At 50.8% G+C, this 26,143-nt stretch overlaps 1 protein-coding gene across 1 annotated transcript in view; it reads right to left on the bottom strand.

The window, feature by feature from the left end:
• The window catches only part of USP22 (ubiquitin specific peptidase 22), a 41,567-nt gene continuing 15,424 nt past the window's right edge, over window positions 1-26,143 (bottom strand). Inside the window, exons 2-13 of the mRNA XM_036101863.2 lie at window positions 22,123-22,255; window positions 19,212-19,325; window positions 17,318-17,419; window positions 16,859-17,028; window positions 15,784-15,931; window positions 12,656-12,761; window positions 10,957-11,115; window positions 6,441-6,567; window positions 5,451-5,542; window positions 4,673-4,735; window positions 3,926-4,075; window positions 1-3,128 (exon numbers count right to left, since the gene is read on the bottom strand). Coding sequence (XP_035957756.1) covers window positions 3,086-3,128; window positions 3,926-4,075; window positions 4,673-4,735; window positions 5,451-5,542; window positions 6,441-6,567; window positions 10,957-11,115; window positions 12,656-12,761; window positions 15,784-15,931; window positions 16,859-17,028; window positions 17,318-17,419; window positions 19,212-19,325; window positions 22,123-22,255 — 1,407 coding nt within the window. The 3' untranslated portion in view covers window positions 1-3,085. The remainder of the gene's footprint in view (window positions 3,129-3,925; window positions 4,076-4,672; window positions 4,736-5,450; window positions 5,543-6,440; window positions 6,568-10,956; window positions 11,116-12,655; window positions 12,762-15,783; window positions 15,932-16,858; window positions 17,029-17,317; window positions 17,420-19,211; window positions 19,326-22,122; window positions 22,256-26,143) is intronic.

Genomic DNA, 26,143 nt, shown 5'->3' on the forward strand with positions numbered 1-26,143 from the left:
TTCCGAAGAAAACGTAGCTTTATTATGACATAGGAAACACTACAAGCCATTAAGGGAGAAGGGTCAACAGTTTCTCAGAATGACAGGTAAAAGGGAAGTGTAAACATCTTGGTAATAAAATCCACAGCACGATCATTGGAATCTTTTCCTTACAATTTCTGTTTTCAAGATTATAGTCAACGAAACAGTCACTTGAATCGTCAAAAGAAGGGCCATCTGACCCAGGGAAAGCATACACACCAAGCCAAAGGACAAGAGCACGGGGCTATGTGTTGTGGGGTTGGGGGCACTGCCACAGGAAGGAGGCCTCAGACGGTCCTGCGCCCTGGAGGGGAGGCCTGGCCGCTCGGGCTGCCTGCCGGGCCCCCCACTCCCCCAGCCGGACGCTGCTCGGAGCTCACCGCCCACCTCTGAAGACGGAAAGCCCGGTTTCCCTGTGACACGCTCAAAGGACGGCCAACATCTCCAAGACACAGGTTATTTTAAAACCACTGGTGGAAATGTGCAGGCTGGTGGGGGTCACCTGATGATCCCGTTAGTGTCAGACGCCCTTGGTAATGACCTGAACACCGATACGGGGGTTGTTATGAGGAAACAAGAAAGCCATGTTCCTGAATTTAACAGCTGGCCTGGGAGCGGAAAGAAACATTCCCAGGCCCAGGATGGAGTATTCTGTGGGTAAGAGGGTGAATCCCAGTGACCACGTCGGCGGCAGGATGTCCTGCTGGCCAACACTGCCCACGGTGCTTGCGGTCACAGGAGCTTCCCAGTGGCACGGAGACAGGTGGCGACCTGCAACGCCACCAACAGGGAATAACGACAATTAATTTGGATACAGAAATGTAAAGTCATGTCTACAAAAGAGAAACGTGGCCTCACTGTCTATCCCCAGACCTCATACTCTTGGAATAGCTGAGCTCTCCTGAACATGAGCAGACACAGATGTGGGAAGCAGGACAGGCCAGACCACAGGGAACCTGCCAGAAAACCCAGGACGATCCAGTAAAGCCAGGTCACAAGGCAGCAAAGCTCACGGCTCAGAACTCTGCAGGCCTGCTTCAGTCAGCTCCTCGTTTGATTTGCTCCTGATTAAAAGGCAACGGCTCTCCCAAAAAGAAATCTTCACAACACACACACACACACACACACACACACACACAGAGCCAGGCACGTGGGGCCATTTCTGAAAATCTGCACCCACCCATATTTCTGATGACTCCTGTGTGTCCCAAAATGCCGAAATACACTGAGCCTGAACTGAGCAAGTGCTTTAAAAGCTGCATCACTAAGGACTTTGTCGAGTATGAAGCTGCTGCAGCATACTATTGTTGTTTCGTGTATTCTAGCACGTTCCACACTGAGCAGTAACTACTCAACTTCTGCTGCTCCTACCCATTTCCTAACCTGACTAGCTAATGAGCCAGATCTGGCCCACTGTGTCTACATGGCCTACCAGCTCAGAATAGTTTGCACATTTTTAAATAGAGGAAAAAAAAATTCCATGACATGTGAAAACTGTCACATTTCAGCATCCATAAGATGCTTTACTGGAACACAGCCATGCTCAACTGTTTCTGTATTAGCTATGGCAGACACCACGTGGCCAATAAAGCCTCAAATATTTACTACCTGGCTCTTTAGAAAAAAAAAAAGGAAGAAAGAAAGAGCGCTGAACCTCAAACAGAGGGTTCTCTTCTGCAGGAACGAACATTCCACAGCTCCGATGCAGACCGGGCTCCCAGGACAAGCACTGCCTGTTCCGTGAACGACATTCAAGCAGCTTTTCCTCCCCCACAGAAACGGACAATCGAAGTTTGGGTTTGGACAGACAGATGCATGCAGGGTATCTTACAAGGAACAAGGCGAACTGTTCCCTCTCCTCGCGCGCCTCCTCCCTCTCGCAGCAGCTCCCGCGCAGAGCCACCTGCCCCTGCTCCGCGTGGAACTACACCCGGCGGAGTGCGGAGGGAGCAGCGACGAGAGGCTCCAGCGGAAGCCGCTCCAGCATCCCTCCGACCCACAAGCCGCCACGCAGCCACGGAACAGCGAGTGGGCCGGGTGGCCAGGAAGAAAACAGGAGGAAGGGAACAATGAAGCCACTGAAACACTTCATTTACTCGAAAGGTTAATAGGACAGAGACACTTACTAGCCTCGGCCTGACTCTCGTCCGCCGCCCCCGCCAGCCTTCACCAGGACCCGGACGCTTCTGAAGGGGGGGGGGGGGAGGGGGCCAAGCAACAAAACCAGCACCAATGAAAAAGCAGGATTCACTCTCCAGAATAAAGGAAAACGATCTAAATGTCTGTATAAATCCAATAATTCATTCACGTTACTACCATTACGTTTATGAAAGTCACCATTGTGGAAAAAGAGAGAAAAGGGGAGAGGGCTAAGAAAGTGCCTATTTCCAAAGGAAAAAAAAAAAAAAAAACCAAGAGAGAACACCTGGGCTGACACTTCCACATGCAGCTGGATGCTAAGTGATGTGCGCAACAGACGTGCTTGGAAACCCCAGTTAGTGTCTTCAGCCCCGTGGGCTCGGGGGAGGGGGTTCTTGTATCTGCCGACAAGACGAGGCTAAGAGTTCCAGCTAGCTATCTGATACTAAACCCACAGCGAGGAAGGTACTTGCAAAGTCCTCTGTCCTCACACCACATCTTTGGCTCCTGTACTTCTCTGCTTTAACGGACCCACGATGCGAAACCAGGCTGGCGCCTTGCTAAACCGAACCCTCGGGATGGGCTCCAACCCCCCCCCCCGCCCCGCACATGGTCTTGAGGAGCACAGGAGACGCCCAGGGACGCATCCCCGGTGCCCCTCCCCACGCAGGGCCCAGCCCCCACGTCGCTGTGTCCGTCGCGCGGGTCCGGGAGCCTTGTTCCGAGCGCAGCGCCTGTCCACGCAGACACGACGACCCTGGGCACCCGCCGTGGCCGCCGCTGGGCCCAGGCTGCAGAGGAATCCGATGCTCTCGGGGGCACTTCTGTGTGGGTGGTGGCTTTGTGAAGTCGGGGAGGACGGGGATCGTTTTGTGAGGCTGGCCAACTCATCGCCGTCATTTCTGTGGACCAGCTGCAGATAAGGCTACTCATATTCCAGGAACTGTTTGTGGTAGAACAGCAGGTAGCTGGGGAGGCAGACAGGAAGCAGGCTTACATTCTAATTCACTGGAAGTTCACGCAACCCGAAGCTTCTGGCACCGGGAACACCCGTGTGGTGGTCTCGGCACCCACTGGCAGCCTGACGGCTTGCTTGCTAGGTGCTGATTCTTAGTCCCCAAGGACGAGGGGCCTTGGCTGGGCAGCAGGGTGCCCAGAGCGAATGCCCGTCCTCCCACCTATCCGCCAGGACATCGTGAGCCCATCAGTCCCGCCCCCCACACGGCTCCTGAAGCTTCTCCGACGGCCACCACAGCTGCCCTCAGGCGGCGGCTACTCTGGGGGAGACTCTTGCAATGGCTTCTGGTCCAAATCCACCCCTTCTGGAGGCCTCCTCTGGCCTCATTACCCACAAAACTGTCCTCTCTCACACCAATTCTTCTACACACACTCTCTCAAGGGGCGCCCCACCGCTTGGAGTAAATACAAAGTGTAGACGCCTCAAGAGCGCTCTGGTTGGCTCATCCCGGCCCATCCTGGAGCGGGGGATTCTACGGCCAGTCTCAAGACGAAGAAGGACTTAAGGCAAAAGGTGGATGACGACAGGCCAGGGAGTAATGAAGCGGGTCAAGAAGGAAGGAGCTCCCCAAGCCCCGCCGCGGCTGCTCATGCCGTGGGGGACAGAAATGACCACCCCCACGCTCTGGGCGTGAAGGTGCTCATAGAGAGTGACCCCGCCCATCCGGCTGCCCACCCAGGCTGGCATCCTGTCCAGAACATGCCTCGTTACATCAGAGGCTCAAGGTGACCATCGGACCGGACGTACCCCTCGCTGTCCAGCACGTCCTCAATGCTGGCCTTGGTGATGATAGCATCGTCACACTTGAACCACTGGTCCTTGTGCTGCCGGATGAAGCTGGTATAGTGGCCGCTCTCCAGGGTCCCTTGGTGGTTAACTACGGCAAACAAGGAGTACCTAGTTTGGGAGCGCGGCAGTGGGGAGAGAAGGGGCAGTCGAGTTAGTTTTATCACCGTCAGAAGCAATCAGCAGCCTGCACAATGTGCAGCCCCCAGACACCCCAAGAACGAGAGCAGGAGCCCGGCAGACAGGCAGGCCGGCCTAGCCCACTCAGCTCTCGAGCTGCTTTGCGGGAGCCCCATTTAGTGGAAGTGGGGACAGCCAGCCGCGCTGGGGATGCTGTAAGCACACCGTCCTCTGTTCTTCCTCCCACAGCGACGGCAGCGGGTGGTGAAGGAAAGAACAGGGGCCTTACTGCAGCGTGGGTGGACACAGAGGCCAAGGGGCCCCGAATCCAGACCCCGAGCTCGCGCACAGGAGCTGGGACAGAGGGGCGCAGGCTCCTCCATCGGGGAGCTTTACAGTGCACGTGTGAAAAGCCCTCTCCCAACAGCCTGCAGCATTTCCAACAAGGGTGGAGCAGCAGGACAGGAGGCAGGCCATCAGCCAGAAGAGTTGTGCCGTCGGGGGCCCTCCCCGCGCGGCCCACCGGTTCTCCCACGCTCCCCGCTCACGCTGCAGACGCCCGGCGCCAACCCACGAGGCACCACTTACTTATTGTCGTTGTTGAGACTGTCCGCTGGCTGCTGGTACTGTCCGTTCATCCTGCTCTCTTTGCTGTAACCAACAACAGCACTTCCTCAGCATCATTTACAGTAATCACCCAAGCAGATGCGGGGCTCGAATGACAGCCCCACTACCCCCGGGCCTCCTCCACCAGACGCGGCCCTCGGTGCATTTTAGACATGCTTTCTAATTCTTCCAGCAACTCTGCTTTCTAGGGGAAGACCATCCCGGAGTGAAGGTGGGGAAGCAGAGGCCGGGGCTGGAGAACCAAGCGGCGCAGAGCCACGAGGCGCAGACGGACCGGACTCCACCTCGCTGCTTCCAGCCAAGCCTGTGCTGATGTGTTACGGGGGCCGAGGAGACTAACACCTGTCTGACGTCTGAGCGAGTGTCGCGGTGATTCGGAGGGCGCGTTTTAAGTGGTCTGGGATATCAAGATGTGAATCTACATCTGCAACATCAACTGTGCTTTGCCGTACCCAAAGGCAGTTCCATCTGCCGCAGCGCTGCCTCCCGTGATCGCACCGTGACCGCTCGCCACGTCTGGGAGCTGATAAAGGATCGCTAGGGAGGAGCCAAAGCCGCGGCAGCACGGCTGACAAGACTCAACTGCGTCCTGGGTGAAGACCAGGATGACGATTCCGTTTTGGCAGATGTGCTTCCAGCAACCTCTACGCCGGCTCATCGGGGAACCAGAGCCGATCACAGACCCTACGGAGCCACAGCCCTCCCGGTCACTCATACAGCGTCCCAAACCCTTTCATACCTGGACGCCATGAAGGGTGTCATGTCCAGTTCCAGGGGAAAGGACACGTACGTGGTGATCTTCCGCCTCAGTTTGGCCGAGTGTTCGAATCGCTGCAGAAATTGGGGAGAGGGGAGAGAAGGAAGAGGATGAAGCTGTAGGGCTTTCTTCCAACGGTGCTTCTCTCGACACCCCCAAAAGGGGGCTTTTCATTTTCTTTCTGAATTGCCCTTCGGCCACATCTAGAGCTTACAGACTCAATAACACAATATTAATCCATGCAAATCTAATTCATGGGGTTCAAAAATGGAGGTCTGAAACGATGGCATTGTTCAAAGTGATCGGGGCCAAGTGTGCAAAAAAGTAATCTTGTAACAAACCCAGCAAAGTGCAAAGTGGAAGGTAACAGAACAAACATCCATAAGCTCCGGGAGCAAAAATGGACATACTGTTCCTTTTACCACAGACATTCCTTCGACTACACTGGGGCCACCAAATCCAGCCAGCAAGCCAGGAATGGTGTGGGTTTTCTGTTAAAAGGGTCATAAAATAAAACGAAGACCATAAAACAAAGATTCTATGTGGCCATGAAGCCTAAAATATTTACTATCTGACCCTTTATAGAGAAAGCTGACCGACCCCCCTGGACTGGATCATAAGGCTCAGGTCTTGTTTGCTTTTAACTAAAACAAAACCAGAGAACTTTGGTGTTGGGGGGAGGGTGGGGAATCTCGGGGGAAGGAGGAGGAAATTCTTAAACCCTGCCCCCAGGTGAGTGACTCACATCCTACTGTCATTATCAAGTAATCACTCTGGTTCACCACAGACCTCTCTGGGCAACAGAAGACAGGGGGAGAGTCACAACCTACTACCCTCTTGTGCCCTCTGTGTTCTTTACTGAGTCGCTGCTGTTACAAAATGTACTTCTGGACGCCATACCGACAGGCTCTAAGTTGTACCGCGGATCAAAAATGGAGTCTGCCGCTGGAGTGTGCTTCCTAGAGAGCTTACCTTGAGATGAAAACAGGCTACAATGGGCAGCTTCTTCATGGTGAGCTGCTTCGTGGACTCCTGGTAGCTATGGCAGCCACTGCACTTGATCTTGGCACTGCTTCCTAAGTGCTCCGGTCGGGTAAATCTGTAAGACATTTCAACAATACAGTTTTAGTTTAAAAAGAAAAAAACAAAAAGATGGGAGAGGTAAGAAAGGAAAAAGACAAAATAAGTATCACTTTTAATGGGTTAATCTCCCTACTGAAAACATGCGTACAGTTGGGGCGTTTATAATTTCACAACGGGGAAAAAAAAATTTTCTTCCTTCATCTCTTCCCCTTATCACTTTAAAAGTGATTTTGTTTTTATTTTTTTTTAATTAAAAGTCTGGTGAAATAGTAATGATTTTCTAATGACCATAAGACACAGCAATTCGAATTTCAGAAAAACGACAACTCGTGATCATGCAAACGACTATACATAAATGTTTTTAGCAGCTGTGTTTGTTAACAGCCAAAACACCTGGCAGCAATCAGTGCTGTTCAGTGTGCAGATGGTTGAAGAAAATGCTACGTGACCCCGTGGAATACTCATCGGCAACAAACAGGAACAGACTATGGACACACACAACCTGGATGAATCTCCGGAGACTTATGGTGGGGAGCCTGGGGGAGGAGATCCAAGAGGTTCCATGTTCTATGATTCCATTTACGTAACATTCTCAGAATGCTGAATTCGTGGCTGCCCGGGGTTACGAGGCAGTGGTGGGGGGAGGGACATGGAAGACTGGAAATGCCCTGCATCCTGACTACATCAATGTGAATATCCTGATCATCACATTGTACTGTAATTTAACACGATGTTACCACTGGGGGAAAACTCAGTACAGGATACCCAATTATAACTGCACGTGAATCTGTATCCCAAAATAAAAGGTAAATCTTAAAAACGGAGAAATGATCATTCTCAAATGACGAAGACAGACCTCACGACACAGCAAGGTTGCACTAAGTCCAAAAGCATTTCTGGCATAGGTGGTGGCTACCCATAAAACAGATGTTTCAATATGGTTTATGCCAAATTTTTTAAGTTTAAAGCTGAAAAGCAAATGAAGTTCATCTTTTCACAACCAGGTCTGGAAATCTTTTGTTAATAATCCTTCGGAAATTCCGTGATCTCACCGGGGCAAGACGGATGCCCCCTCCTGACCACAGCTGACCCAGCCTGCCCCGGAGGTGCCCCGGAAGTGGGAAGCCGAGGGAAGCCAAGGAGAGCAGTTAGGTCTCATGGGAAAGAACATGGTACAAGGCATCTGAGCGTGTTTGCCCCAACCTGCAAGAACTAGCCCACAAATGTAATTGGCAAAGTCCACAGTGTAGGTAATTCTGTGAAAAACGATCTTGTCTTTTCAACATAGAAATGGCAAGGAAACCAAGGCGGGGGGGGGCGGGGGCGGGGCCTGAAGCCTATGGATTTGCAAGCAAACGTAATGTGCACACCTAGTCTGGATCCTGAGTTGAACAAACTGTACGGAATAGTTTCTTATAAAAACAATCAGGGCAGTTTAAACACTGGGTACCTGACTGGAAGAAAGAAGAACATGCCCATGTTTATAGTGAAGACTCTGGAAATACATGACTTGCCACACACTACCCCATAACCGTATTTTCCAACTCAAACCCATTTGGCCCCAGGCCAACCAAACTGCTCAGGACCGCACCAGGGGCCACAACCGCTTCCCTGATGTCTAGACCAGCTCCTCCGGTCAGCACTGGAGACAGCGGGGACAAGTACTCAGACCGGTGTCACTACCAGGTAGAGCGAGCACGGTGCACTGAGGAAAAACATGGACTTTTACAACTGGAAGCCCAATGCCAGCCCACAACAGAAATTAGGCAGAGCACTCTGCCCGTGCAGCAAGCATTCAGAAAGCAGGTGTCCGATGGTGGAAAGCAAAGTGCCCGAGGCAACAAACCTACCAAGCCGGGCTGCAAAGAACACTTCCTTCCCCAGTGAAGGAAGCGCCTGAGGCTCGAGCTGCAGGAACTCTCAAATGTGACAGGGTCGAGCTTCCTAAGATACAGCCTTTGTGTGGCTTGTCAACTCAGACTGGGGGTGTGAACACGTCACTTACCCTCAATTTTGGAAACACAAGCGTCAGCCAGTTTTAACCACTTTGTTAACTATTATCAATTAAGCAGCTGATCAATAAGCGCAATGCTTCTCCTGAGGATGCGCATTTTAAAAGAACGTACTCCAGCGCGGTATAAAATGCTGAGTCCAGAGTCATCTTTTGAGGTTTTCTCATTTTTTATTCTTCAGGAAGATCCTGATATTTTGTCATTTTTCCTTCCGTGTGCAGTGCCCCCTAAGTTGAAATGCACTTAACCCAAATCCTCCTCCTCTCTGCCAAATGACGCTAACGTTCGGACACCAATTATGTCAACCAAACCTGCTTCGACAGCTAAGAAAACATCCCACAACGTCAGATATGAAGAGGATTTGGCTTCAAATTCCATAACCGTGAGTGAAGAATGGAAGGACAACAGAGCTCAACTCCCAGATCTTCTCAACTATCTATCCGTGCCACCCCTCCACCCACGTTTGGGGAATTTCCAAACCTGGGTGGGAGGCAGGGCCCGTCTTCCTTCATGGAAGTTTACCACAAAGGCCAGGGATTTGCTTTTCCACCCACCAGCATTCTGGGCACCCGACCTAGGCTCGACCGGTTGGATACTCATAATGAGGACTCTGCGTCTGGAAGAGTCATTCTCAAGAAGCATCTGGAGAAAGACCTGGTCTTGCCCGGAGCAGCAGCTCCACGGCACCAAACAGCCACAGGCCAGCAGCGGGCTGCGTGTTTCTGGATACCGGTCCCCAAGCCTCGCATGGGGACCACGTGTTTGCTGAGCCGGGTCCTCTTCAGCCTTCCTGTGGATGCGGTGAACTACCCAGTCTCTTCACCCGCCTGAGCTCAGCAGAGCCCCTTCCTGCCGCCTGCAAGCCTGCAAGCACTCCGACCTGCTGAGTGCAGGTGCGCTCGCACGCGTGCCCGGCAGAAGACCACCACCACTCGAGGTGCGACGGGGGGACGGGAAGGTAGTACGAGGCAGTCTCCTCCCCCGAAGAGGCTGCATTTCAATCCGGACTGAGGAGATACAACACAGACAGTAAAAGAGCAGAGACCGCAATACAATGACGAGAGCCAAGGGCACAGCCCGAGGCCAACACAGGAACGGCACAGACACCCAGGAAAGCAACTGGCCCTGCCGAGGGCTCCCCCTTCACCAGGGCCGCCTCCGTGCTCCCGCTGAGTCTACCTCCTCCCCGAAAGGCTCAAGGAGCACGGGGTGAGCCTTCCCTCAGGCAGCTCCCAAGGGGTGATGGCCACCTCTCTGCCCCCGCACCGCTTACCCTCATGAAACACTTGAGAACTCGGAGGGTCTGGAGCTATGGAATTCCATCTACCTCAACTTCCTCCTGCCGGCTTTGCAATCTGCTCTCAACGTAACTTGGAAAGGGCCCCTTTGCTGTTAACACAAACTCGAGATGAACGTGCTCGCCTTTCCTCAGCCACTCAGCCACTGACCCAGCCCCACGCGGCCCCTGACCGGACAGCTCGGTGGGCATCTCAGTGTGGAAAGTGTCGCTGCCCCCTCTGTGCCCGCTTCGTGGGCAAAGCTTCAGGTTTGCTGAAACACACAACTAAGTGCAACGGAGTTGGAAACCGTCTCTTCAAAAATGGTGGCCTTTTAATTTCCGACGTTCTTCTTGGTTTCCAAATTACAAGTTTGATGCCCCATTTACATCTGGACCTACCAGTGTGACGGAGTTGACGTGCTTAAAAATTCTTAACATGCACCTTTGAGCCTGCTGACTCTACAGCAAGATAAAAACCAAGAAGCCTGCCCCTCTTCGTAAGGAACACCTCTGCCCAAGGACACACCTGCGGTGACCTTTAAAGTGAGTAAATGAAAATAAAGGCTGTAAAACACTCAAGTCCATTAGGATAGTTTAGAAAGGGTCTCTAGCGTCTCCGCTATCACGTGTGAGAGCAACCCGAACACGCCGATGGCAACCGTCCCCTAACCCCAGCACCTGTCCCAGGTGGCGATGGCGAAAACGGACGCGCGCACCACCACAAACGGGCCAGTGGCCGGCAGGAAGGGCCCCGCCAGACTCTGGGGCAGCTTCTCAGCCCCAGACGCTGACGGAGCTTCAACCTCAGCTCTCTGGCTCTTGGGCACCTTACCCGGCGGGCAGGGGGTTCCCACACCAAGCTGGGTGACCAGAACAGTCCTCTTGCCAACACGTGACAGACTCTACGAGCCACTGTGCACCAGCTGCAGCCACCTGCAGGCTGTCCTGCCTTGTCTCATTTTCTATACCGGACATGTGACAGAAAATTCTCCTGGGGCCCTGGGTGGCCCTGAATTCCTTCGGACTTTCCTCTGACCGACCACTACCCCGAAGAGCCGCAGGCAGGAGAGACCAGCGCCTGCTTTGTCTCCAGAAGCGCTGGCAGCTCCCTTACCTTCGCAAGCAGTCCGTGAGCGTAGTGGTTCCTGCTACGTGGCTTTCCCCGTTCACCACGCTGCCCTCGCTCCCGGGGCTCAGGGGCCAGAACGGGGTGGAGGACCCAGGCAGATCTAAACTGATGTCCCAGAAGGGGTCTATGGTGGTAGAGACTCCGCTAGAAGCAAGAGGAGAGACACACACGTGAGAACGGACGGCCACGCAGCCTCTGAGGCAGCAGCTGGCCGACGACATCCACAGCATCTCACAGCTCTGCCCTTCCATCCAAATGAAGTGGAAGGTCAGAAGACACGGGACAGCTCCCACCCAGCTCGTCCTGGGCCCCCAAGGGAGCCCTGTGGAGGAACAGCAGGTAAACCACTTCCGGCACAGGATGCTCCGAAAGCTACGGTTTCAGAACCCAGAAGATCATTACAATCGTTTTGGGGTTTTTTGAAAATAGAGACAGACCCCTGGGCCCCACGTCCAGAAGTTCTGAATTGATGGATCTAGCCCAGCAGCATCTGAGGAATTGGAAACCGCGAGTCCAGGGAGCGATTCAGAGCTCCACACACACCTCCCGTGGAGAGAACGCACTGAGCCAGCACCGCGCCACGGGATGCTCTACCTAACAGAGCCGGTTCCCTCCCAGACACAGCCTGTGAAGGACAGGCTGGGAACTTCACTCCAGATACTCAAACAGGACATAAACCTGAGACAGCCTCCTGCTGCTGGAATTCAGCAGCACAGAGCCGACAAGGAGATCCTTTAAACTGTGAGTCTAAACACTGGAGCAATGCCCACGACGGCGTCTACATCACAGAAAACTGGGTGCGTGACCCAGGCAGAATCGCTCCCCTCCCGGTATCTCCTCTGTCCTCTACCAACTGCACGTGGGAATCCAGTAGAGGTTCCGAAATAACTTGAGTGGATCGTGACCAGGATTTTTTAAAACCCTGAAATGGAAAAACACAGAGGAGTGTGCACGGAGGTCGAAAGGGAGGGTTCTTGCAACCTCACTGACCCATGCATCCTCCTCCTGGAAATCAAAGCTCTGCACGCTGAGCAAAGCTGTGAACAATCAGGGACACTAGTCTGGAGAACGTGGGAAAGGAAACCATGACGTGAAAAGCAACACACTTCGGAGCACGGGTGCCAAGGATCTGCCAGGTGTGCACCAGTCCCTCCAGAAGGCAGGGCTCTTATTTAGCTCCTGGTAGAGCAAGGCGTGGGGAGAAGCTTCAGGGCACACCCGCCCAGGTGTGCATGGGAAAAAAGATGGCCCCGGGACCCTGCAGCACTCGGGGCGACCTGCTCCTCCTCTGTGGGCCTCCTGTACTGGAGCTGATTTATCTCAACACGTTTGATGGCTTGGCTGTTTAACCTCAGCTCGTCCTGCTCCACGTTCGGCTGCTGGAGAGGCTCCTCTGTCAGAGCCACACCACCTACTGATCCACGCATCACCGAAGAGCCAGAGCCGTGGGGGGTGCGGACTAAACTTCTGGCTCTAAGTGTTAAAACTTCTAAAACCTGCTCAAAACACAGCAGTTTTGCTGGCTGAACATGTCCCATGATGTTCCAAAAGCAGCACCTAGAACCAAGTCGGTCTCCCGGGCAGGACCTGGGGTCCCGCATCACGGTCTGGTCAGCACAGCGCAGACGGCCTCTCGCGTTCCAGAAGAACGCTGGGTGCCGTGCGGGAAGCCTCGCACACTTACTGGCAGACTTGGCACGTGACGTCCGACTGCAGCCCGCCCGTGAAGATCTGGTCTATGATGCAGTTGCAGTGGTTGGGGTTGTTGGCCTTCTTCCCGTTATCGTCACCTGGGGAAAGATCACAGCTGTGGGATTTGCATCTGTGCCCCGAGTCCGCAAGCTTCCAAGAGCCTCGGGCCCAAGGCGTGAGGCCATTCACCTACAGAGGCTGGTGAAGCCAAAGTGCCGAAACTTTCACGAGGGCACAGGAGGACCCTTATTTGAACAGGGAGACTTGGCAAGAAAAGAGGGAACAACCCAGCTAGCATATTTTAAGTGTGCTTCTTTTTCTCCATTCCCTAAGATCCGCTTGGCTTCTACGTAGATACCACGATGTAGCTAACGCCCAGTCACTGGGGAGAGTCACGGATTCCCCTTCCCCCACAGAACAACTGAGCGGCCCTGCCGTGGCGGGGCGCCCCACGCTGCCAGGGAATGCCTGCTTCCCCCCTGCGCGGCACAGACACGGTGCCCCGACTTCAGAAAGCGTCTCTGCAGGACTCCCGTCGGTCTGTTTTCCCCATCAGCTCCTGCAGCCTGCAACTTCACGAACAGCTCTGCTTTCTAAGCATTTGCACCTAGATAAGTACCACTCCTATCCTCTCTAGTTCAACACGGGTTTTATATATTCGAGGGCAAATACTCGAATACAAAGCTTACACACTGGAACACAATACATACTAACATGTATCGCAGATACATACAATAGAACTTTCATTCAACCAGACAAAGAGGATAGACTGTGTTTATCTGTATATATATTTCTTCTCAAACAAGTGAAATTATTATCTAGGAATAAAGGATGCCCACTAAGTCTTTTGACAGCCAATCGCCTAGAGAAATTAGGGAGAAAATGCTATCCAGAAAGATTTCAAGTTCATGGGACAAAATGTTAGAATACAGGAAAATACATATAAGAAACCACAAAGGAAAATAAGCCAAAAGATACCCGATGCTCGCAACCACATAAAAACACGACCCAGCCAAGTGAACTAGCAAGGCTGAAGGAGAAATTGGAACACCTGCTTTTTTTTTTTTTTTTTTTTAAAGATTTTCTTTATTTACTTGTCAGAAACAGAGAGAGAGGAAACACAAGCAGGGGGAGTGGGAGAGGGAGAAGCAGGCTCCCTATTGAGGAGGGAGCCCAATGCGGGACTCGATCCCAGGACCTTGGGATCATGACCTGAGCCGAAGGCAGACACTTAACCGACTGAGCCACCCAGGCATCCCGGAACACCCTGCCTCTGACGAGACATTTCTTGTGACGTGTGCAACAGAATTACATCAGAGAAGTGGATCATGATCATTGCATCATGTTTCTGTCAAATGAACGTTTTCCCAGCAATGCATTTGAAGCAGCTGATTTTTAGGACAGACTAATGCTGGTTACAGAAGTCTCGTGATTATCCTCAAGTGCTCGGGATGATAATTTAATGCTCTCACACAGCGGCTCTTTTCGGTTTGTATGTTATACTTCATACTAGGAAACCAAACCTCACCTAAGCTATTCAGCACCGTTTATTTGGCTCCTCAGGTGAGCACTGAAAGGATGTATAGGTTTTTCAGGAGAAAAACACTTAAGTACACAAAAAAGCCAGAACCCAAAGCCCCGACAGCTGATGAGAACAAGCCACCTTATTCGGAGTCTGGCTGGCCTCAAAGTTGGGTTGTCAGACCTCACAGGGCATTTGGGAGAGCAGCCCCGTGACTGCAGAATGGCCGAGCAGGAGGCCTGGGGAACAGAACTGTGGTCCAACAGAATCACCAACACCCCGCCGGTCCACCCCAGAAGCCACAGGTAAGCAGGTAACTTGGTCACCCCGACGCATGTCAGCTACACCTAAGTGTCTTCCCTGAACCGGCCCATGAGCATCACCGGGGACCCAGCAGGAAACTGCTGAGCTCACTCCACACCCAGCGAACAGAAGCAGCAAAGAGCCCTCCAGGGGACTGTGACCCATCACGGTCAAGAATCCTCCTCAGCTGATCCTGGGTCAGCACACTTGGGCGTAGGGCCTTCAGACTGGGAACCCCGCCATGGGGAGGGCAGGAGGGACCCGCGGTGGCTTGTTATTCAGTCCTAACCTCCTGCCCCGAGCCCGAAGAGCTGCTTCCCCCATCCCCTTCCCCAGACTATCCAAACCCACCCACGTCTGAGACCCCTGGGGGGGCTGCCCCCCTCTGGGAGCCCAGCTGTGGGACAGAAGCCAAAACCCAGCGAGGTCCTGAAAGAGACTTTAAAAAGACCTTGGCTGGACCCCAAAATGAGCGTGACTTAGGGTAAGGGAAGCACTGGCGAGCGTGCAGGTCCAGTTTTGTATTCTCAGCTCTCTCTGGCGACTTTAGCGCCATGATCGGTCCTTCTGGAGACCCCACCAGGGGAGGAAGCCAGTGTTGATGGTTCAGCTGCATTTGGAGCATATATGGAATTTTCTGGCGCGTCAGGGGCCACGGTAACCCGCAGGAGCCGCACACCAGCGCCCTCACAATCAGGCCGAGAGGAAGCCGGCAGCAGAGGACTCGAGGCAAAGGCCCGTCAAGGACGGAGACCTCTGTTCACTGCTACGGGTTTTACAGGACCAACCGCCATGCTCTTCCCCTCCCAGCAAGGTCGGAAGAGGACACCCCAAACCATTTCCTCCCCTCTTAAACTATGAGGAACCTCTCTGGGGTATTAATGGGGAAAAACAATACAATTAAAACACAAGTGCGCTGAGTTCCCCGTGGTGTTCGAGAGCGCCCCCTACCCCAGGCGGGGGGAATGGCGGACCCGGGGCGGAGGCGCACCTTTGCAGTGTCGGTGCAGGACGTCCAGTCCCCCCCCCACCGCCGCGGACCCGGGGCGGAGCCGCACCTCTGCAGTGCCGGTGCAGGACGTCCAGCCCCCCCCCCCACTGCGCCCCCCCACCCCCGCGGACCCGGGGCGGAGGCGCACCTTTGCAGTGCCGGTGCAGGACGTCCAGCCCCCCCATTGCGCCCCCCGCACCCCCGCGGACCCGGGGCGGAGGCGCACCTTTGCAGTGCCGGTGCAGGACGTCCAGCCCCCCCATTGCGCCCCCCGCACCCCCGCGGACCCGGGGCGGAGGCGCACCTTTGCAGTGCCGGTGCAGGACGTCCAGGGCGGCGATGAGGAACTCGTGCGCGTCCTGCTGCTCGTACCCCGCCAGGTGCCGCGCGTGAGTCCACACCAGGTGCAGCAACTTGTAGGGGATGTGGGGGGAGCGGTGCCCCGAGTAGAACTGCTCACCGACAGGGAGAGGAGGAGAAAAACTGTCAGGAATAAGTACTACGCTCTGAACACAAAGCACACACGATAAAAAAAAAAAACCTGTAACAGCCTAGAATTTCTTGCGGGTACTCGGACAAAAGGATTGTTTTACTCCCGTCCCCCCCATTTTTTTTTTCAAAATGTATTTTCATGTGGACTCCCTGGACTTTTTGAATCTATCATTTTGTCCCTTCCCACTGTCGGTTTTCTACAGAGAAGCCATAATGAGGAATGGGGAATGCCCGATGCGGACACAAGGTGGGCGGCGGGCACGAGGCTGCGCTCGGAGGTACTGAAGAAAGCAGACGAGGCCGAACCTGCCGGCTCCTCTGCTGGGCCCTTGAAGCACATCTGGGTCCTCTCGGCAGCCACGGGGCAGGCGCCGCCCCGATCTGTAGTTGGGCAGCCTCTTCGGTCACTAGGTGTGGGGGATCCCGCCCCGGGACGCCTGAGCCCAGGCCTGAGCTCTGTCCCGCTGTGAGTGCGGCCTAGGCCCCAAGCAGAACAGAACCTGATGTGCGGGGCAGAGGGCCACCAAGACAGGTGCTCTGGTGGAGCACACTCAGGCCTGGCAAGAGAAGACAAGGGCCACTCTCCTTGAGAACAGGACAGCAGACAATGAGGAGGATGAAATGACCACGACATCTACAGACAGATGTCTTCCACCTGTTGCGCCCCCTCCGAAGGGCTCTTTCTCATCCTCCAAGTCTGCACGGTGATGCCAACAGTCCCTAGCAATTCCCTTTGGAAAAAAATGTTCCATAAGAAATGCATGTATTATTCCCTGTGCAAGGTTCCAGAAACCTGCCTTCCTTTATTATGTGGACTTGACTTTTATTTAAAGGAAAAGTACAAGCGGTCACAGCAATGGTAGGCTGCCCATGCCAGCAGCGCTCACCTCCTGAAACAGCGACGACATCTCGCAGACCAGACACGAGCTGGGGGTCTGCATCTCACACCGGTGCCTGTCGGAGAGGAAGAAGTCTCGCAGGAGCGGCGTGTGCGTGAGCGCCTGGACGATGCAGTTCATGAAGCAGGTGTTGCCAAGGTTGATCAGCCCCCGCAAACCTGGGCAGAATAAACTTGAGTCTTCTTACAGGACAGACCGCCAGAGCCCCGGGGCAGGGACCGTTTCCGTCCATCACCATGAGGCCCCCCAAGCCTACCCCAGCTGCCCCCTTCCCCCGGAGCACAGGTGTTCCAGAAGTTGGGGGGAGGGGGAATGATGAACGACTTATACAAGGGCTTAAGGAGAACCGTGCTATGAAATCCAGCTGTTTACATCGACTTTTAAACCCAGAGAAGCCAGCCTTCCTGGCAGAACAAACCACTGCTCCGGGCGCTGTCGCCCACCTACCTATGGTGCAGTTGGACGTGATCTTTCGCCTTTTCGGGTTGTGTTTCAGCAGTTCAAGCTCCCGTTTGGTGGGTTCCCAAGTTGAAAACTTCTCCCCAACGCCTAAGTAGATGGAAGACAGTTCCCGGTGCCATGAGCTCAGTTTTCATCAAGTGTTTGTAAATAAAAGCGATGGTGATAGAATACTTATCAGCTTGTATTTCAAAGAGGGGCAGCCACAACACGAGGTCTTTGTTGAACCGTATTATATTGCAACGGGCTAAAAAGAACACTTAGGAGGAGTTTCTTTTAGAAAATGTGTGGTGAATAAGCGGTTTCCTGTGAGAAAGGCAACACCTCCAATTAACTCTACCGTAACGCTAATGCCAAGATGGGGATTTTTTGCAAAGCCTTTAATCCCTGAGTAGCGAGACTGCACCAGGCCCGGCCACTGAGATGAGGGGTCTCCCGTTAAAGAGTAAAAGCACAGGGAGAAAACGCACTCGCTGAAAGTTTGAAAATACATCGTGTTGAACAGCTGTACCCACAAAAGATTTATACCACGGACAATGGTGCAGATGCTAATTGTCACAATTCATCTTAATACCTGCTTGTTCCATGTGACTTAAAATTTCTGCAAAATTCAATGACCTTTAAAAGACATACTATCTCACTGACACCTGGAGTTGTAGAATGATTTTTTTTTTTTAAGATTTTATTTATTTATTCATGAGAGAGAGAGAGAGAGAGAGGCAGAGGGAGAAGCAGGCTCCCAAGGAGCAGGGAGCCCGATACAGGACTCGATCCCAGGACCCTGAGATCATGACCTGAGCTGAAGGCAGACGCTTAACCATCTGAGCCACCCAGGCGCCCTGTAGAATGATTTTAGAAGAGTTCTGTTTTATTCTGGGCCATGCATTTCTTAGCTCCTGTGGGTGAAATGTTCTTCCCAGAGAAATAATATATTCAGACTTAGTTGCAATGTTACTAAATTTTTGAGGGAGAAAAGAATAGGAAGTTGGTTAGAGACTGTTCTCCAGAAAAGATGTGTTACATACAAACAATTCTGATCACAGAGAGCCCCCGTTTCTATTGTTCCATTCTCAAAAAACAGGGTTGTTTGAAAGCAGAGCTATTAAGGCCAAAAAGTGTAAAGCAGATACTGGGTTTCTATGTTCTCTCTGTAAACAGTGAAAGCTCTGCTCACTGAGTGATGCTCACTAGTCAAGTGGGGTAAACTATACCTCCTACTGTTGTAACCCTTTCACTGTTACAGCATCTGCTGGAAATGAAAACTAAAAAAAAATCAAGGAAACAAAAAAGAAAGAAAGAAATAGGGAAAACAGCCGCATATTGTTGTGTGTATCCCAGACTACGCATCCGATGAAGGCACGTGTGAGCACAGGGAAGTGACAGCACGGGAGAACCCCACGCTGGGACCAGAAAACACATAGTGGTCCCCGCCCCTGGTTCCTGGCACAAAGCTCCTCAAACCCTTATGATTTCCTAAGTGCTAAGAGCACTAGGAGCATCTTTATTCTAATGAGGTGACTCCCAGTGGGCTCCTGGAGGGGGCTGGTTGCCAGAGAGACCACACCATGAGGAGAAGCTTGGCATTTTCAGCCCTCCTCCCTTGGCCCCCTGCAGAGGGCACCTGCCCACCTGTCTGGCCAGTCACCTCACCTGCTTCTCCCGGATCCTCAACTGGCACCTACAGGGGGAAGCAAGCAGCTGTGAGGGTTCTTCCCACCAAATCAAGACCCAACCTGCAAAAACCCAGAGGCTATCCTATCTCCCGACCCTGACTTTCTCCCTAGATATTGATCTTTCTCTTGATAAGCCCTGCCCTTGACAGACATGAGGGAATGCACAAGTAGGAGCCAAAGCAGGCACGTAAATCTAGGCAAAACCAAACCTTGCATTTTCCAAGCTTTCCGTTGCTCCTCTTTGGCAATGATTTCCATGTCTTTGTCATATATGTAGTCCTGACACAAAAAGCAGTAGATGCCTCCATACATAAGCTCTATGGCTGAAAAGAGAAAGGGAGAAATGGAGATCAAATTGAATTAAAAACTTTAAGGTAACGCTTAATAAGGCCACAAATGAAACATCTAAGTGTTTTAGACATTTTACTGTTTCCACCATTCCCCTACTCTCAAACCATAGAAACCTCTATTTATAAAAGGATTTTACCTCCCACTTCAGACTTTTATCCTAAGCAAGTGAGGTATGTGTACTTTCCCTGGAAGCTCAGGACTTTCGAGGCTGAGGAATCTGAGAATGAGAGGCGTCACATCCATATTTTACAAAGGACCTCAAGTATCAGGATGCTCTATTCTCTGAAAGAGGCAAGGAAGGGGCACCTGGGTGGCTCAGCCAGTTAAGCGTCTGCCTTGGGTTCAACCCCCCCCTCCCCCGCCAGCTTGTGCTCATCTTCTCTCAAAAAAAAAAGAAAAGGGAAAACTTTCGTAGAGTATCATCAGCTCAGAAGGATTCTTAGCCACCTGACATGCATAACTGTGTTTTACTACATCTAGAATTCCTGATATGATTACAAAAAGGAATGCCACAGCTATTTGCCTACTCTTACTTTGACAGTGGTAAAATATCCTCTACCCAGGCAATCTTCACTTCTTGACCCACAGAGCTGACTCCTGCCCACCTGTGAGTGGGTCTTATGCATTTTCTCAACTGCATCATCTATAAAAACTGGCTCTTAGTTACTTCATTATAAAGTAAGATAAAATCCTTTAATTTAAGCACCTGGAAGAAAGGTGTCTCAATTCAACAATCACAAAGAATTTTTTTCTGGCTCGGGTTCAGCAAGCAATAGAAGATGTCTGAGACGCAATGCAGCAGAAAGAGCACAGATTTAGAATAACTGGGATTAAGCCCAGCTCTGCCGCTTACTAGTTACGCACCTCTGATAAATTACGCCACTTCCTGAGCCTCAGCTTCCCCTTTGGTATAGTGGTGATGGTAACAGCACTAAGAGCTCACAGGTTTGTGTGGTGATTTTGTAACTTTACAGTACACCTAGTGCGTGGTAATGTCTTCATACATCACAGTTTGTATCGTATTCCGGGTCTTCAGTTGCCAGGACACATCAGTAATATTGTGGTGGATCTTTAAAGTCCTCTAAAGCAGATGTATTAAAGCTCAATTTAAGAATCCCATACCTACCCCTTGCCTCTCACCCAAAACTGACAAAATTCCCACAAATTCTTTGAAAGTCGCCATCAAAGCTGCTGCAGAGAGCTTGGCTGCCCCTTGGCACTGCGTATGCCTTGAATGGGATAGTTCCTGGCATGGGATACCAAAGCCCGAGACAGACTACAATGACGATGACAGAAATTCTCAGGAAAGCAGAGGCATTCAATAAAAAATATGCCAAGCAAGTTACACAGCGGGCTCTGAGCTCAGTGGGGAGTCTGCTTGAGATTCTCTCTCTTTCCCTCTCCGTCTGCCCCTTCCCCCTTCTAATAAATAAATAAAATCTTTAAAAAAAAAAAAAAAAAAGAACTGGATCTTCCTCCCATTTCAAGGTTTTGTTTCTGAAAGCAAACTTTCTAAAACTTATGCTTTCTAGCAAAAGTAGACGCGGAGCTTATCAGTCAGGTGGATGAAATGAATAAATTTCTGAAGTGATTTTTATAGATGACTGGGTAATAGCAAGATTCTTCAGAGAGCTTTTTTAAGTGCAAATAGATTTCCAATTTTCCATAACCCTTTAACCCCATGAAATCACAGCCCAGGAAAAACAGCAGAGCGGCCTACGTGGGTCTGGTCTGAGATGCAGACATGGCAGGAATACTCTTCATTTATTTATATTGTGAAAGCACATATCTACATTAAGTAAATGCTAGATAATTTTGTCACATCCATACTCCCAAGCAGTGTCTTTTCCGTCTGGTTAGCCAATTTAAGAGATCACTGATGACCTCATTCCTCCGTGGGACATAATTCATGAGAGCACCTTCGGCACCATTAGCTCTCTTTCCAAAAAGGCCAACCAGCTCATCACCACAACTTGAGTCCCTTGTTCCAAGCAGGCTTTTTACGAGCGCTTGCTGTGAGTTCTTAGTTACGAGTGTGGCAGTCCGAGAGGGATGACTCAGTTAGTACATTCCATTTCTACTACCGAAAAAGGCCTAAAAAGATCTTTAACTGGAATCACTGAGGCCCCATGAAGTTTCTTTGGCTTGGACCTTTTGAAAGTGATTTTCTTAAGGACAGCCTAAGAACCTCACCATCACTGAAAATATTATTCTGAAGGAGAGAAACATTTAAGGCGCACAGTTAGAAATAAAGCCAAGGACAAAACTTTTGCTTTATGTAACTTCCAGAATGTGTGACAGTTGGAACTTGTAAGTATAAGAAACATAAATTTATCTTGACGCCACAGTGCTGTTAGCCTTTTCACGACTCTGTGTTATCGAGAACAGTGAAAATCCATTATAGAAAGCGACAGAAACCACCCAGCTGGGCTGTCAGCCATGCTGACATCAATAACCCAACCCTGCATCTAAGATCTCTTGGCGAATTTTTGCCTCATCGAGGGGAAGAAGGCTCTGAGGCTGCATTAAAGAAAGAGCTGAACAGTGAGCCTTCGTTAATTGATCATTTCAGGTTACATAAAATACTAACTTCAACTCCAGTGCCTGAGGGCAGGCTAGGTGCATAATCCCTTTGAGTCCTGTGTACTTCACCGCCCCCGGACTTCCACAAGGATTTCGGACCGGCCCTTGGGAAGAGGGGTGCTGGGAGCCGCAGGCCAGGGAACAGGGGGCTGCTGCGCCAGGGAGACGCGTCGGAGGGCGCCTTACCCAGGTTGTGCCGCTTGGACTTGGCGTGCTCGTGGATATGCTTCTTTGTGAAGCAGCCGAAGAAGACACAGTGTAGGCAGGAGTGAAGCCTGTTCAGGTGGACGCCACAAACGTGACAGACGCACGACTTCGCCTGAAATTGAGAGCAGAGAATTAGAAACCAGGCGTTCCCGGACAGAAAGTGGTCAAGTGAAGCGATCCACAACCGACACGGCAGGGGGAGGAAAGGACATCACAGGTATCATCAGTCTCACTCAACAAGAGATCTCTTTGTAATCCTTTCAACTGCTCCAAAAGGTACTCTTGGCTCCTTTGGCTCAGAACTAGCTCCACGTAAGAAAGCTCAAGCCCACAGTCGCAGCTACCAAAACCCGGAAGTGGCTCAGATGTTTACCACGTGAGCCTTAGGAGCCCTCAGTCTCCTGCTCGGTCCCGACGGGGTGCCGCCCACCCCCTAGTCTCCTTCCCCATCCCACACCAGCAGCTCACAGCCTAGCCACCCTTCCCGTGGACATCACTGTACGTTTGCGATCCCAGGTCACAGGACCACAGCCAATTTACAAGCCATCATCAACCAGCAGAGAGGGACATGAGTCAAAGTGATACAGAAGAACAAGAAAAAAGAAAGTTTGTTGCCAAGAGTTAGACCACAGAAACCTAAAATTTTAATCTCAGCCATTGCGAGCAGTGATAATTCTTACACACCCCAACCACCCAAGACCACCACTGTTTTCTAGCCCAATATGACCTCTGCACTGCAGCAGTGACTATAAACTCCCTGCAGATCATCAAATTGAATTTCCAGCCTCTGAGAGGACACCACGGTGTCAAATTTTCTTCTGCGGTGATGGGTGGGCAGGAAGCAGGGGGATGCAGGCCAGGAGGAAATAAACAGGGTACGGGGAAGGGAAGGTTAAGACAGAAAGGGCTGCCAACACGAACATTACAACCCCCCGCTGCATGCACTCTAGACGCTGGTGCCGCGGGCCTTCAGATGATGTACCTCATTCAATGCTCACAACCACCCGCTGGGGAAGGTTCTGGGCTCTTCTGACATCTGAAGAGTTACTTAGGTGTATATATGCTTGTGACCTTTGGGTGGGTGGGTGGGTGTGTGCGTGACACAGTTAGAATGGGGACTAGGACGTGCCTAACCCCAGGAGGCCCCTCAGCCTGGAGGCAGCCCCTCCTAAGCTTCACTCTGCACACACAAGATCAAATCAAGTGCCAAGCCCAGGGGTGACAGGCTGTGCATTCACCTAGAGTGGGGGGCATGGAGGGAGGAGAGGCTCTGGGGACCAGGCTCAAACCATATTTGCATAAAACACAAATCATCATTTTCACCTAGATGGTAACTGCCTAAAGGGAAGCTGTGTGGGGACACTGATAACTCTGTCAGCCTCCAGAGGAGGGAGAACTGGTGCAGAGGAGTTGGCCAGGGAGGATGCAAGGGCATATGCTCCTCAAAGACAAGAGAGCCCTGCGGCCACAGCCCAGAAGACAAAATAGACAAGCTCCTCTCCCTGGCCCACCCCCACCTCGTGCACTCTCATGCTCTCGTTCTCTCTCTCAAATAAATAAATCTTTAAAACAAAAACAAAAATAAATGCCACCGTAGTATAAATAGTTGTATCATCTATTGATTCTTCTAGTGATAAATCCAAGAAATTAAGTAACCGTAATTGCTTTTAGGAACACAGGGGACATTTCTAAATTACATATACAGTTATATTTGATGTAAGCAAATGATACTTTCAGGTATCATGGAAAATTTCCCTTTGGCTATAAATATTGTAAGCAACAGATTGCTGAAGATTCGTAGTAACAACCACGAGCTAGACTCCATTTACTATTCACTACAATTACAGATACAAAGAATGGGAAAGATTAAGAGGTGTCCTTTATTTTTAATCACTCAGGATATTTTTTAATTTTTTTTTTTAAGATTTTATTTATTTATATTCCAGAGAGAAAGAGAGTGTGTGCACAAGCAGGCAGAGGGAGAGGGAGAAGCAGGCTCCCTGCTGAGCAAGGACCGTGGGATCATGACCTGAGCCAAAGGCAGTCGCTTAACCAACTGAGCCATCCAGGCGCCCCAGTCAGGATATTTTAAAGGCATTATAATGATTTTTTTAAAAATTCCTCTATGAACTTAAAACAGTAAATCCAATTCTATTTATATAACAAAAAAATTCAAGAGTAGCATTACCTTGAAAATATAAGCTTATTTGGATAATTACAAAACTAATTTTCCCTTAAAACACACAAAAACTTTTTTTTTAAAGATTTATTTACTTTAGAAAGAGAGACTTTAGAGAAAGAGACTTGGGGCTCTAGAGAGAGATTGAGACTTGGGGCTCAATCTCATGACCTGAGCTGAAATCAAGAGGTGGACACCCAACCAATTAGCCAGCCAGGCACCCCAAAACACACAAAAGGTTTTTTAAAAAGATAAAAATTAAGCCCTGAACTTCAAATGTAAAACTGTATCACCTGTTCTTTTGCAGAATTTCATGAAAGAGAAATCTGCCTGAGGAAAAAGATCCTCAAGAATCTTAGCTGCACGGGTGCCTGGGTCGCTCAGTTGGTTAAGCGACTGCCTTCGGCTCAGGTCATGATCCTGGAGTCCTGGGATCGAGTCCCGCATCAGGCTCCCTGCTCAGCAGGGAGTCTGCTTCTCCCTCTGATCCTCCCCCATCTCATGCTCTCTCTGTCTCATTCTCTCTCTCTCAAATAAATAAATAAAATCTTAAAAAAAAAAAAAAAAAAAGAATCTTAGCTGCACAAAAAACTATAGTAACTACAAGGAAGCAGAGAGCTCCAGCTAAACACACAGAAACTGATCATGTCCTGACGCTACCAGGTCAGGGAAAGAAAGCCTCAAATATAAATAAATGCACACACATATCCAGAATTCAGCTAAATCCTTTTCATTTAAATAAAGCCCATGCTTGGGGCGCCTGGGTGGCTCAGTCGGTTAAGCGTCTGACTCTAGATTTCAGCTCAGGTCATGATCTCGGGGTTGTGAGATCAAGCCCCATGTTGAGCTCTGCACTGTGTGTGGAATCTGCTTGGGATTCTCTCTCTCCCTCTCCCCATGCACGCGTGCACACTCTCTCAAATAAATAAATAAAATCGTTTTAAAAATTAAATAAATAGGGGCGCCTGGGTGGCTCAGATGGTTAAGCGTCTGCCTTCGGCTCAGGTCATAATCCCAGGGTCCTGGGATCGAGCCCCGCATCGGGCTCCCTGCTTGGCGGGGAGCCTGCTTCTCCCTCTCCCTCTACTCTTCCCCCTGCTTGTGCTCTCTCGCTCTGTCAAATAAGTAAATAAAATCTTTATAAATAAATAAATAAAGCCCATGCTCAATATTCATTTTAAGGCACATATCAGATTTTACTAACTGGAGCTCCCCTGACATGTTCACCACTGATGTAGGTCACAAATCTATTATCCATAAACACCAATGACCTGCCACATACCCTAGCCATGAACAATTCTTGAACTAATTGGTGCTTCCTAAATAAGAATGAACATAGGGGCGCCTGGGTGGCTCAGTCATTAAGCGTCTGCCTTTGGCTCGGGTCATGATCCCAGGGTCCTGGGATCGATCCCTGTGTCCAGGCTCCCTGCTCATCAGGGAGTCGGCTTCTCCCTCTCCCTCTCCCCCGTTTGTGTTCCCCCTCTCGCTGTGTCTCTGTCAGATAAATAAAATCTAAAAAAAAATGAACATAAATGGACACCTCTTATAAGCCACTGACTCCAACACCGAGAGAGACATGTGAGGAAGAATGGGAGCCAGCTTAAGGAATTCCCACCAGGCAGTTCTGGTACAATTTGAGCGTAAAAATGAATAATAACAAGAATGGATTAGATACCGAATAAAAAAGAATCCCCAAGTCCATTCTGATATTAATACTATACACACACACACACACACACACACAAACACACACACACTGTCTTAGTCTTCTTCCCAGGAGAATTCCATCTAATCAATGTAGTAGGAAAGATAAAAATA

This window comes from Halichoerus grypus, chromosome 2 (genome assembly GCF_964656455.1).
Source record: "Halichoerus grypus chromosome 2, mHalGry1.hap1.1, whole genome shotgun sequence".
NCBI lineage: Eukaryota > Metazoa > Chordata > Mammalia > Carnivora > Phocidae > Halichoerus > Halichoerus grypus.